At 36.4% G+C, this 14,430-nt stretch overlaps 1 protein-coding gene across 2 annotated transcripts in view; it reads left to right on the plus strand.

The window, feature by feature from the left end:
* MAGI3 (membrane associated guanylate kinase, WW and PDZ domain containing 3) overlaps positions 1-14,430 on the plus strand; it is a 122,782-nt gene that overhangs the window by 49,182 nt on the left and 59,170 nt on the right. For both annotated transcript variants that reach the window (XM_014071547.2, XM_014071549.2), the window contains exons 2-6: positions 622-738; positions 4,635-4,754; positions 10,016-10,225; positions 11,966-12,140; positions 13,498-13,577. In XM_014071547.2, the coding sequence (XP_013927022.2) occupies positions 622-738; positions 4,635-4,754; positions 10,016-10,225; positions 11,966-12,140; positions 13,498-13,577 (702 nt within the window). The remainder of the gene's footprint in view (positions 1-621; positions 739-4,634; positions 4,755-10,015; positions 10,226-11,965; positions 12,141-13,497; positions 13,578-14,430) is intronic.

The raw sequence follows: 14,430 nt of genomic DNA on the forward strand, positions 1-14,430 counted from the left end.
TAGATACCTCTACACATTGCCAAATAAACATTTTGAAGATCTTATGTCAGGGGTCTTCAAACTTTTTAAATAAGGGGTCGATTAAGGGTCCCTCAGACTATTGGGGGGCTGGACTGGCTGGGTGCGTGTGGCTAGGTGGTCATGTAACTGGGTGAGCGTGGCCAATTTAGCAGTCCATTTTGCCTTTGTCCCTCCCTGCTCATCGACCGGGCCTGAAAGGCTATTTGTAAAGCATTTTAAAGACTTTTAAAGCACTACTATACAAGCTGGCAGCAGCCCCTCCCCTACTCACCCACCGGGCCTGCATCATGTGGCTGCACTGGCGAGATCACCCCTCAGTCATCTGGCCCTCCCCTGCACCCTTCGGCCTTACCTTCAGCAGCAGGGGTGTTATCAGAAATGCAGCTCAACCAGTGAAATAATTAACCAGAAGGGTAGCTGGAGTGGATGCTCGCTAGAAGATTAGGCTGATGATGAGGGGCGGGCTGAATCCCATCTTCAGTGGGGTGGATACTTTCCATTGGCGGGCTGTAGGTTGAGGATCTATGCCTTATGTGAATATCTTATCTATCATATAGCAGATTATAGTATTTTGTAGTAATACTTTATTTTTTCTTACAGGCAAAGTCATCAACAAAGATTTACGCCACTACCTAAGCCTACAGTTTCAGAAAGGTTCAATTGATCACAAACTGCAACAGGTTATCAGAGACAATCTTTACTTGAGAACTATTCCATGTAAGTTGCACATTGACATACTTACTTACTTTACTTTATTGTCATTATACGTATATACACATTATACACATTCAATGAAATTCACATACCACCCAGAGACTATGCGCAACACACATAATCCCCAAACACCCCCCCCACCCACCAAAAAAATCCCCGCCCGTAAACCACCCAAGCATCCACACAACAGACCAAGTAGTGCTGTCCAATAGCTCATTGATGGTGGCCTTTTAGTTCATTGTTGAGTGCAATTGTAGCTCTGGGATAAAAGCTATTCAGAAGACGTGTGGTTCTACTATTAATTGTTATGTATCTTCAGCCAGAAGGCAACAGTCTAAAAAGATTGTAAGCAGGATGGGAAGAGTCTGAGAATGTTATGCAACTTTCATATTCCTTTGGATAAAATATAAGCTTTGAAAAGATGTCTTAGGTAGTAGTGCTTTAGATGTATGATATAAGCTAACAAAATCCACATTCTAAAATTATAAATAATGACATTGAGAATTACATCTTTATTTCCATAGGTTTTTTTGGCAACTTACTATATTTCTTGATGACTTTTTGACAACAGAAATATGCTTGCCCAACAGCTACTTACACTTTCTCCGTTCCTACCCAGCAGTCTGACCCAAAAGAAGTTGTAGTTCTTGAAAACAGGACTTATTCCAATAGCAGAAACAATTTATGTTAATTGCATAGCACCCACTTTTTATAATTAATTTTTAATTTTTTAGCTTGATTGTACAAGATTAGGTATTTGCTGTTTTAACTCTTCATGTGACCTGTACTAAATTATGCTATTTTGTAATTCAAATAAGTTGCTTACCCGTAACTGTGATTTTTCAAATAGTAAAATTGTTTCTGTCGTGTATAGAATTCACACATTTTGTAGTTGAGCTTTTGAGTGAGAAACACTATCACTGCACAAAGCAAAGGATATTTATTCCACATCCAGAGATAGAATAAAGGGTGAAAGATACCAGACTGCATGAGAATGAAGTGTTATGTTATGTGAGTACATAGATGATTACTTGACTAATAAGTGAGCTGAGGGAAGAGATAAATGCATAGCAAAAAAAAAAAAAAAACCAATAAATTGAAGATTTCTTTGATTTAGAAACAGGAAAAATAAGTTTAATAAAACAGATTTTTCCTGAAAGGAAAAAAAGATATTCTTCTCTGTTTTCCATATTTTTTACGGAGAGAAAATTATTATCTTCTGTCTCTCTAATATTCTAAGCCTTCAGTTAGTTCAAATGCATATTTTCCAGGCAACACATTTGATGCTACACATATTCATATCAAAAATCTCACTGGAAACTGAAACTTTTTGTTGGATCTCTTATGTAAATTTGTATTTTAATGGCCTTCTCTTAACTTGACATTACCATATTCTTGTTCTTCATCTATGTTTGTACATCATGCACTTCTCACAGATTACAATTTAACATAGACACATATTAAACATTGGGGAAAGACACAGATGAAGCCTCCCTTCATTCCATTAATGAAGGTAGTCACTTATACCATGGATCTGACACAACTCAAAAGATTCTGTCACCCAAAGAAACAGATGTGTGAGATGTTCGACACTGGGCTACTTCTCCATCTTGGTGGAAATAGCATCCAGGAATGAGTTGACCTCATCTGCTCACTGATTGGACTGAGTCTGCCAGAGCTTTTAAGACATTCCTCTGTTGCTAGGGCTTCCCAGCTTTTCACTCAGTCCCTCAGTGAGGACAGACATGTCGAACCACCTCCTTTTTGGAATTCCTGGAAAAATATCAGAATAAGATTTTAAATTTGTGAGTAATTGACCCAGTTGACTCCCTCTCCAAGATGGAGTTGCTGAGTTTCCTTAAGCAGCAAGAGCCTTGGCCCTAATCTCTGAAGGATCTTATCTGTTTGTCAGAAGGCTGAATAGCTTTGGATACCATATTTGACATACAGTTAAATTGCTGGCCATTTTAAAGAAGCTCTGTGCCTTTGGACAACTGTCACTTTGTCTGTTACTATTCCATAGATATTCGAACTCCGTGTTCACTGGATAGGGAAGAGTCTCATGGCCCTCTATTGTAAAGCAACATTGGATTGTGAGGCTTGTAGTTAATGACTGGTAACAGTTAATGACAACAGGTACAGTACCCAAACTGACAATTAACAGACGGTATTAAAGTGGTGAATAACTTCTGCCATTTAGAATCATCATTAAATGAATCAGCAGTGAAAAAAATGCTGCAGACTGGCACTTTGAGGAGTAGCAATGAAGACTTTAAAAAACATAAGTCAGATGTCATGATGTGTCTATATCTGCAAACATAAAAAATCAGATTTGTTCAGGCAGTTGTTTTTTCTTTAGAAATGAAATTTAGAATTTGAAATAGATAGATGGTTTTGAAGTTTGGCATTGGAAACTTCTGAGAAGGTGGACAGATAGGCAGGAAAATGAATAAATCATATAACAAAGTTCTTACTCAGAACACAAATGACCAGATTGATATTATCATATTTTGAATACATTATATAATGTTCTAGCTGTCTAGCAAAATCTATGAGGATGTTGAGGAAATTGGAAAAAAAGAAAAGAAAACAGATTATGACAAGCAGCAAGGTGGTTGGACCACATGTGGTTGTGATGTGTGCACAACCAGAAATCCTAAGTGGTTATTTTGGAAATAAATATTCCTGGACAAATTTGATCTATATAGTCACCAACTTGATGGCATATAATTAGTCAAAGAGGTGCAGGTAGTCCTGAACCTAGGATTTGTTTAACAACAATTGTAAATTACAGTAGCATTGAAAAAGTGAGTTCTAACCAATCCTCAGAATTATAAACACTAAGCATCCCCTTGATCACATGATTCACAGGCTTTGCAGCCAGCATATATTTAAGATGATTGCAACATCTCAGGGTCATATGATTGCCATTTGTGACCTTCCCAAGAGACTTCTGACAAGCAGGGTCAATAGGGTCACTTACTGACCAGGGAATTTGCTTAGCAACCATGGCAAAAATTGGGTGTGACTTAATGTCTGCATTGCTTAGTGACAGAAGTTCAGGTGCCAAATGTGGTTGTAAATCGAGGACCACTGTAGTTCTTATATTGCCATTGCAATAAAAAGAGGGCCAGCCTCTATTTCAACAGCAGTTTATTTTATAATATGGATTCTTTCCTGGGTAAAAACCGATTTTGCTGTTCAACTTGTGCTACTTGCAGAAAATGTTACATTGAGGACCAAAGGCTTTATATTTGACGAGAACCTCCAAATGGACACACAAAGCATATTGTAATAATTCAATCTTATAGTTAGCAGTACATATATCACAGACTTTCTCCCTCATGAAGGAGACAATTGGTCTACCACGTCACTATTGTTATGTACTTAACCAGTTTTATATCAAGGAGAATGCACCAGATTGCAAGCACCAGATTGTTAGTGCAATCCCATTCAGAACTGGATCAACTGAGTCTATGCTCAAAAGTTTTGTTTTGTATAAATTCAGATTCAGCTTCTTTTCCTATATCCAATCTTCTACCATTTGGAGGCACATGGAGCCATCCAACCCTGAGTTTGCAGGAAATATGCTATAGTCATGACTGTCAAGGATTAATTATATTAATCCTTGTAAGCCATCCAGAGTCATTGACAGTGGGTAGTTCTAGAATTTTAACAAATAAATAAACTATATTTTTGATTTTAATTTGGTTTAACATTGTTTGTGTTGCACATTTTTTGCTCTAGTTTCATATAATGAAGTACTTGTGGTTGAATCTGTTTTTATTATTATATAGCAGAGTGGCAGAATCTAGGTCAGTTTTGTATAGCAATTTGCAAACTGATACAGTTATAAAATTTTACAAGTATTTATCCACACTTCTGCCTTTTTATTCTAGGCACTACAAGAGCTCCCAGAGATGGGGAAGTCCCTGGAGTGGACTATAATTTTATACATGTTGACCAATTCAAGGCATTGGAAGAAAGTGGAGCTTTGCTAGAAAGTGGAACATATGATGGTACATTAAAATTTATCATTTGATCATTATTTCTAGATTAACATTTTTGTGAGATAGTTCCTCTGTTGCCAACTATTTGTTCAGAGATTATTTGAAATTGAACAAGAAGTATATATTACCGGTCCTCAAAGTTCCAGTTGTCATACCACCACCCCCACAGTCACATGATTGTGATTCAGTTGCATTTACATTTACCATGGTTGTATCCCACGGTCAACTGATTGCAATTTCTAATGTTCCCTGCTGCTTTCCACAAGCAAAGTCAATAAGGAACTGGCAGAACATTGGCAGTTATGGTCATGTGAGGTCCTTTCTTAATGACCTGCATGGTCCTCACTTGATCTCAGTATACTGTGATCATGTATTCATATCAAAGCTGTTCAGAGAAATGGTTTAAGATAAACTGGTATCTTAATCTATATTGCACTTTGCTTAGAATTCTATCTGTTGTTTCTCATCATCATAGTAACCTGGTTTGGTAACAATACAAAAATATTAAGAATTAATTGAAAATAATTTTAGCACTCAGAAAAGAAAGTGCTGCACCACTTCTTTATACCTTGATGGTTAAGAGATATAATAACGAATGTTTGTGTGTGTCTGCGTGCATAGCTTTAAAGATGACCATTATTATTGCATAGAAAGTTGTTTTTATGCAAGGGTGGCAATGATTTTTCAGAAAGAGATTGTATTTTAAATGTTTTGCCAGCAGTTGGTGGCAGCTGTTAAAGATGCTGAGCTTGTCAACTGTGGAGCTGGAAGGCCGGGTTTGAGACCCAAGTTCTGTGTAAAGGGTTAGCTCGCGTTATTTGCCACAGCTCCTTCCCACTTAGCAGTTCGAAGCATGCAAATGCAAGTAGATTAATAGGTATCACTTCAGTGGGAAGGTAACAGCAATCCATGCCCCTTTGGCGTATAGCCATCCTGACTATGGAGATTGTCTTTGAACAGTGCTGGCTCCCTTGGCCAAGAAATAGAGATGAGCACCGGGCCCTAACATCAGACTCGACTGACAGAGAAATCTTTACCTTTAATAATGTTACCAGAGAGATGATTCTGGCTTATGGCCTGATTTTTTGTATATTTTTGAATTTTGCTTTTTGTTTGCTTTTAAATTTGTATAGAACTTTCTTTGCATACACATCCAAACATACACATATTGGGCAATAACTTTTATTACTATATCTGGATACCATATTAATAGTTTATAAAGGCATTTGATATGAGTTATTTTACAAGAGAAAAATAGAGTTACAGTTTCAAAATATTAAAATAACTGAAGCCCTGGCAGTTTCTTTTATGCTATATATGGAATGTCATTATTAAAATTGCAATGATTAATTTAAGAAGTAAAAAGCCAATTGTTTAATTTTTCAAAGGCACTTATTTTATTAAAAATATTGCTGAGATCCCTCAAATGCAGTAAAATAGTATTTTTAGCTTTCTGAGGTGTAATTCGGTATTGAACTGATAGTTTTATTTGCACAAGCCTTCATATGAAAGAATAGAAATAATGCTCTAATCACACGTTTTAAAACCACCTTTGTGTGAATTGCTGTTTCATGTTTCTGCATAAAAATGAGTTTGTTCTTGGCTGCTGCTGCCAAAAAATCCACAGATTCTTGTGATTAATTATGATATACTATAGATTGAAATAAAATTGGTTTTCATTAGTTTTTATAATTTTCATTCAGAACTAGTGAATATAAAATAAAATAATATTCCCTTTTTTGGGAAGGTTCATATAGGATAACTATTTGGGGATTAAATGCTTTATATTGTTCAACAATATCAGAGATTTAAAGTTAAATTTGAAAATTACAGTATTTCAGCATATATGTTATATTTTGCAAAGGAGATAGATGAATTAATCAAACATGTTTTATAGAAAATCTACTGCATTAGATGGCCAAATATATATAAATGGATGGTTATATTATTTGGTTCTTAAAGGACATTTGTATTACATACTTACCTAGGAGTGACAAGCCAACATGAGTTTGTCAAAACAGAGCATGCCAAATAAATCTTATTTCATTATTTGACAAAGTGACTAAATTAGTGGACCAGCAAAATGCTGTGGACATAGTATACTTGAATTTCTGTAAGGCATTGACAAAGTAGAGTACAGCCTACTTCTTGGTAAACTAGAGAAATGTGGAATAGACAGCATGGAGGGAACTAAGCCATGAGGTACCTAACCCCAAGGTTCTGTTTTAGGCCCAGTACTGTTCAGTATCTTAATAAATGATTTAGATAAGGGAATAGAAGGGGAACTCATCAGATTTGCAGATGACATCAAGCTGGCAGAAATAGGCAACACCCCAGAAGATAGGATCAAGATCCACATGGATATTGATAGACTTGAATAATGGGCCCTAACTAATATAATGAAATTCCATGTAGAGAAAAGTAAGGTTTTCTACTTAGGCAAGAAAAATCAAATGTACAGGAACAGATAAAGTGAAATTTACTTCAATCGCAGTAATTGAGAAAAGGATCTTGGAGTCCTAGTGGACACTCACATAAATATGAACCAGCAGTGTGCTGCAGCTGCTAAATGCAGCCCTAAGCTGCATTAATAGTGGAATAGAATCAAGATAACATGAAGTATTAGTACTGCTTTATAAGGCCTTGATAAGACCACACTTGGAGTACTCCATCTGACTTTGGTTATCTCAATGTAAAAAAAGATGTCAGACTGTGGAAAGAGTGCAGAAAAGAGCAACAAAGATAATTAGGGGGCTGGAGGCTAAAGTATATGAAGAACTGTTGCAGGAATTGGGTGTTCTAGTCTAGTGAAAAGAAGGACTAGAGGCAACATGATAGCAGTATTGTAATATTTGAGGGGCTACCACAAAGAAGAGGGGATCAACTTATTTTCCAAAGCACCAGAAGGCAAGACAAGAAGCAACGGATGGAAATTAATTAAGCAGAGAAACAACCTAGAACTAAGGAGAAATTTCCTGACAGCGAATACAATAAACCAGTGGAACAGCTTGCATTCAGAAGTTGTAAGCGCTTCATCATTGGAAGCTCTTAAAAAGAGACTGGACAGCCATTTGTCTAAAATGGTATAGGGTCCTGCTTGAGCAATGGGTTGGAATAGAAGACATCCGAGGTTCCTTCCAACTCTGTTATTCTGCTATTCTTAGCCCTTTTAAAATTGAGTCTTGTGTTTGAGTGATGGTAGAGGGTATTTTCAATGTTTGGCCTTTAAAGTATAACAACCTTGCTTGTTTATAGTAAATATTGCTGCAGTCGGCTGCCAAAATTTTAGATTTTTTTCAGCTGAATATATAACATATATAACTTGCACATAATTATTTCAGTTTCTATAAGAACACATTAGGATGTGCTGACCAAATAACTGATATACATGCAATAACTGGTATACAAATAAATAATAATAATACATAGAAAGATTTTTAAAAATACTAGGCATAGTATAGACAGTCAAAATTGTCATTATTTGTTACTGTTATTTATGAGCAGTTTATTTGGAATCTTGCATTTGTTTTTGCCTTCTTTTGATATATATTTTTATCTAGCTATTCTAATTGTCAAGAAAAATAAAAAAGGCATGATCCAGGACTTTATTCTATGATGATAGTAAATAATAATCCAGAATGCTGTCATATAAATTGTGTCACTTTGTGTTTCCTGTAGAGAAAAATAGTGTAGGAGCAGCTGTCTCACTCAAGGAATGATTGAATAAGTGACTTTGAACAAAGTATCAAAGATAACCCTTAAAAATATAAAATACCAGAATACTTCACATCCAGATAAAATAATTTAAAATCTGTGGACTGTTTTTTGTTTTCAAATCATTGAATCTACGTAGTAATATCAATACAGTAGGTGTTAAGAACCAGAGAGGCAACTTTGAAGCAAATATTATTTAAGCAAAGAAGACAGAAATATTTTTTAAGCCCTGAAAAGGGAGCTATCACAGGTAGTCTTGGACTTATGACCATAATTGAGCCTGCCTATTGCAATCATAAGTCATGGCAGTCATTAAGCAAAGCACCCACATTAACACCTTGCTTTTCCTGTTGCAGTTGTTAAGCATAGTACAGGTCACCTTAGGGGAGGCCTTGGGAGGTCTAGGGCAGGTCTAACCTTCATTACAGCATCTCCCCAGCTCACATATAGCTTGCTCAGGTTCACCCAATATCTTGTGCTACACTTAATGACTCAAAGAAGATCTTGGATATCACCTTTGAGTAGGGGAGTCTGCTGATCCATCCTTCCTTATACAGTACAGAGGCCATGCGCTGCCATCCCAGAAGCAGGCACCAGCCTGGACTGGCTACAATTCTTTGCATCCACTCCCAAAATGGTGCCCCTTCTGAAAAAACTCCACGTGGCCCCTGTGTAGGAAGATTGAACGGCAGATTGGCTTCTTTCCTGAAAGGGATCTATGGAAAAGATAAGTGAACTGAGACATAAGAATTAATGGGGAGAATGTGGGACCCAGCATGATGGGATGCAGGTCCAAGACTTGCAGTGGCCCAGTGGGGTGGGGCGGGGGGAACATAGATGGGGACGCTTCCTGCAGAATTCCTGCAGTTAGTCATAAGGATGGACAGTTTGCCAAATTTTGTTCATGTGACTGCATGGTGCTGGAACTTCAGGCATGATCATAAATCGCTTAATTCAGTGCTGTTGTAAATTCAAACAGTTGCTGAACGAATTGTTATAAGTTGAGGACTACCTGAAAAGAAGAGACACTTTCTTGATTCACTGGAAAGTAGAAACTGAGGAAAAGTTAGCATCTGCTAGTATCTGTTATTAAAGCTGATGTCAATAAATATAATTCTAGTCTTACTGTGGAATCTGTTTCATGATCTGGCTACCTTGGACGGACAAAAAGAAACTTCAATCACAATATCAAAGTAATGAGACTTGTTTACCCTGTTACCATACATACTCCACAAATATGTATTTATGCACATCTATCATTGTTGCCTCTTCTTGCCTTCACGCAGATGACCATGAACCCAAATTCTTTGTTAGAAAAACTTATTATTTATTCACTTATTCTATTTTGTTACATATGTGACATTGGTGACTATATAAACATGAGAAAGAAACAAGCAATGTTTTATAAATGTATATGGCTGCTTATCTTAAATGCATTAATAATTAAAAACAAGCTATTTTTTCAAGTTATTAATATCTAAACATAATCATAACTTAGCCTAATCATTATTTAATATATATAGTAGCTTTCTTTCTTTCACATACATATATTTAAGGTAATTTCTATGGGACTCCTAAACCTCCAGCTGAGCCTAGTCCATTTCAACCTGATCCAGTGGACCAGGTGCTTTTTGATAACGATTTTGACCTGGAATCTCAAAGAAAAAGAACAACATCTGTCAGCAAAATGCAGAAAATGGACACTTCCCTTCCTGAAGAAGAAGAGGAAGAAGAAAAAGTAGCAATTAATGGTAATGGAGGAACAGGTCAGTGTACATTTTTACTTATTTTATCAATAAATATTAAATTAAGGCTTGTGAAAATAGTTTAGAAATGAAATAAGTAACTTGTAATACAGTTCTTACTTTGTTTATAAGATATTTTCTCTTCTACCTATTTTGAGACTTAATATATTGAGTTTATTAAATGTGAACAGGTGCAGGCATACAATACAAATTCAGATACTTTAATAAATATTGTTTTCAGTTTTCTTAGAATAATGTTCTTGAAATTTGTCCAAGGATAGGTATTCCTTCAGGGCTAAAGAGGAAAAAAAGGAATTTTGAGAGGACACTCTTATGAAATAACTACCACAGATAGTCCTTTCCTTATGGCTAGTCACTTAGCATCTGTTCAAGGTTATGACAGACCCCCCCCCTCCCCACTTACAATCCAGTTTCAAAGTTACAGTCCCTGCAATTATATACTCTTACAATTGACCACAGGGATGTTGCAGTGCTCACTCCCTATTTCCCCCATTCGTCCCACCCTACCCTGCCAGATTGCTGCAGCTTTGGCTTGCTCTCAGCCCAGTCACTCAGCCATCCAGGAGACGCTAAAAGCTCTCTGTGGAGAGGCTAAAAGCTCTCTATGGTGCTTGTGGAACCTTCTTAATCAACTCAACTCCTAAAGGATTGCAATAATACCGCCTGCTTGCCGTATACCATGTGATTGCCACATGAAGCTGCTTCAATAGGAAAGCTGACCTTTATATCACACTGGCCCTCTCTGCAAAAACAGAAATGTAAGCTAGGTGCTGCATAGCCCTGGAGGTTAACTGTCAAGGTGAAGGTCGCTGAGTTTTTGGGTGGGAAGCAATCTGAAGCTTTTAAGCTACAACAGTCCTGTACTCACTGGTAGCTTCTTTGAATGGCTTTCAGCTCTCCTATTTGGCTGAGTTGGGAGCAGACTGAGGCCTACAAGTTGCAGTAGCCCTGAACATGCCAATAGATTCTATAGCTGACCCTAAGTTCCACTGGGTGGCTGGGTGGTTAGGTGGAAGCAAGCCAAGGCCTATGGGGACCCAGTTGTTTGGGGTGGGGATAGCAGGTCCAAGGTCTGCAGAGACCCTTAGGGGCAGGAAGCAAAGCATGGGGCACCTTGGGTGTGGCAGGTCTTGGAGGCCCAGGGCAGTTGAGCCTGGGTCTCCGTTAGGCCTCCCAGGGGCTCCCTACCCAGTGCTATGCTTAACATCCTGCAAAGTTGTTGGACAAATTCCATTATGGTTGCAACTTAAGGACTACCTGTGTATGGTATTTGCTTATGGTGGCTATAATGGGTATTTTTAATTAAAAAAAGAAAACTTGTTCATTTCTCAAATGATGACAACTGTTTTCAAAATTCTCTCTTAACATTTCAGTGGAATCTTTATAGGAACCAATGTTATTTTTATAAATAAATTGGTTGCTAGAAACTGAAAAAATGTTTTGCAGAATGTCCTCTTTGGTTTGTTTTTTAGTTAAATAGAAAAGTAGAACGGGGGGCTGGTTAGTATGTAGAAAATATCTAGGTACAAATTATTCTGCTTAACTCTGTTCTTACGGAATTTGTGACATATTCAGTTTATCTTTGTGTAAAGCATAAAAAAGATAAATTAGATATTATATACATGTTTTATATACTTCTATTCTTTTTTTTAAATTGAAAGCCGCCTAGATATTTAGAGAGAGGTAGTAAACTAAATAAAAAAATAAAACAAATGAATTATTTTCTTTAAACAATTGCAGAATACAAAGAGCGACATTTGGACTCTTCTGATTGGATGAAAACTGTTCCTAGTTATAGTCAGACAAATAGTTCTGTGGATTTCAAAAATTATTTATCGAGGGAAGAAAACTTAGAGCCTCTGCCCAAGAACTGGGAGATGGCCTACACAGATACTGGAATGATCTATTTCATTGAGTGAGTAGAAGTTGGTATTTGCATTTAGAATTATCAAACCAAGATGATTGTTTGTACACTTGAATATGTTTCGTCTGATTAATTTCTGCTAATATGTTAATTAAATAATAAATATCCATGTTCCATTGCAAGGATTTATGGGATTCTCTATCAAGGAAAATATTTTCACCCAAAGAGACCGTATTTGCCAAAATCAAAGATCTCTGTAGACTGCTCAGATCAGTGCAGTGCAATTGTATAGAATACATGAATTGTATAGAATAAAAGGCAAATCTCTAAACATATTTCAAGTAAATCATTGTAAAATATTGTAAAAGTTTTCACATAATTGTTTATATTTCTAAATGCATAGTTTTAATACAGGACAATTAATGTGACAATTCTAAGAACTAAATGTCTCATTTAAATAATGAATCTACTATTTATTTTATAATGATACTATGAACTAGATAATCTTAACAACCTAAAATAATATGAGATGATTTTTATCTTTAATTTGGATAATTTCTACTTTTATGTATATCCTTAAAAGCAAGCTGAATAGAATATGATTTTAGGCTTATTATAAATAGTTAGAAGGGACGGGTGTTTTCATTTCATTACTCTGTTTCTTCTGTGATAAAATACACAGACCTATACAAATAATGAATATATCATTAATTTAATGTTATACCATTAGTTATCAGTATTTCTGATAATTTTAACCTAAGTTAACCCCATTCAAAACAAATCTGTTGTTTTGTAGAAAACTAAGTCAACTGTGACTACCTCTAAAATAGATTTTGGCTGTTTAACAAGTTTTTTCTCTCATATAAATCTGTCATTTAAAAAACAGAACATAATTCAAGCATCTTTCAGAATTTTGAAGGACAGTTCATATCTTTGGTTATTTTTATCAGAAATCAGAAGGTGTTTTTTGAAATAATTATGAAAAAAATGTTCATTTTTAATTATTTACAAATTACAAATAATTAAACATAACTAGGGTTCCATTTTGAAATATTTAATGAAAATGAAATTATGTGCTTAGAAATTTTTCTTCATTTATGCCAGTCATCATATGTACATAGCTGTGCTTTGCAAAGAAAAAAGCTCACGTATGCAATACTCTGAACTGTCTCCATGTAGTCTGTCTGTCTGTCTGTCTGTCTGTCTGCCTGCCTCTCTCTCTCTCTCTCTCTCTCTCTCTCTCTCTCTCTCACACACACACACACACACACACACACACACACACACACACACACACAGCGAGCACAGCACAGCACAGCACCAGTGTCTGAAGATAAAGTGTAACATGTTTCTGTAATGAAGGGAACGTTTTATTAGTATTTTCTAATTAATTTTTCTGACTCCACAGCCACAATACGAAAACTACCACCTGGCTGGATCCTCGTCTGTGTAAAAAGGCCAAAGCCCCTGAAGACTGTGAAGATGGAGGTAAGAAGTTGGTAACCCTAACCCTCCACCCTGCTATGTACGGTTACTTCATGTTTATTGAATTGTTGGGAAAAAGCTTTCCTGGTGTAATAAATTATTAACTGTTCTAATCATTTGCATTTTGCTTCTGCATTATAGTATCTGATTCACATACATTTATCACATCCTTGTAATCTTGTTGCTATGTCTCAAGCACTTTGATCAATTCTTTCCCTAGCAAGGATGCTCATAACTCCTTTTATATTTCAAGATCAGCCTGAAGCTGGAGCACCCTTAAGATGGCTCCCAGTGCTCTGTTCCAGAAATAGTGGTTCCCTAATTATTCCATCTGGGCAGCCTGCCTTACATGACACCAAACACTTCAGTTTTTTAAAATCTTCCTAGCATCAGTATTCACATTTGGGTTGGCCATTATTTTGTTTTATTGAATTCTTTTGTTCCTTAGATTCAGAATAACTTGTCTTCCTAGTTGTGGTTGTGGCACGAAGAGTCATTAACTTTTGGGCAGCTGCATTTTGAACCAATAGCAGTTTCCAGATGTTTTGAGAGGCAACTGTAAAACTAGAGTGAACTGCAGTAACCCAATTGGGTATAAATAAGAGCATGCCAATCTTTCTTGCTTCCCAGAACTGCTATTTTTCCTCATACTCTGATCTGCTCACATCACCTAAAAAGTTCAGGCTCACAGTATTCAACAGAGTACCATTAGCAAACTTATATGGTCTCACCTCAAACTCATGGATGAAATCACTCAGTGATTTCACTCACAGTGATTTCTTATAGATTTTTAAGTAGCAAGGGAGAGACTCTTAAGCCCTAAGGAATCCCACATCACAGTGCTCACATTTCCTCT

The sequence above is a fragment of the Thamnophis sirtalis genome, unplaced genomic scaffold (assembly GCF_051295495.1).
Source record: "Thamnophis sirtalis isolate CommonGarterSnake01/CBP01778 unplaced genomic scaffold, rThaSir2_p1.2 scaffold_7, whole genome shotgun sequence".
Taxonomy (NCBI): Eukaryota; Metazoa; Chordata; class Lepidosauria; order Squamata; family Natricidae; genus Thamnophis; species Thamnophis sirtalis.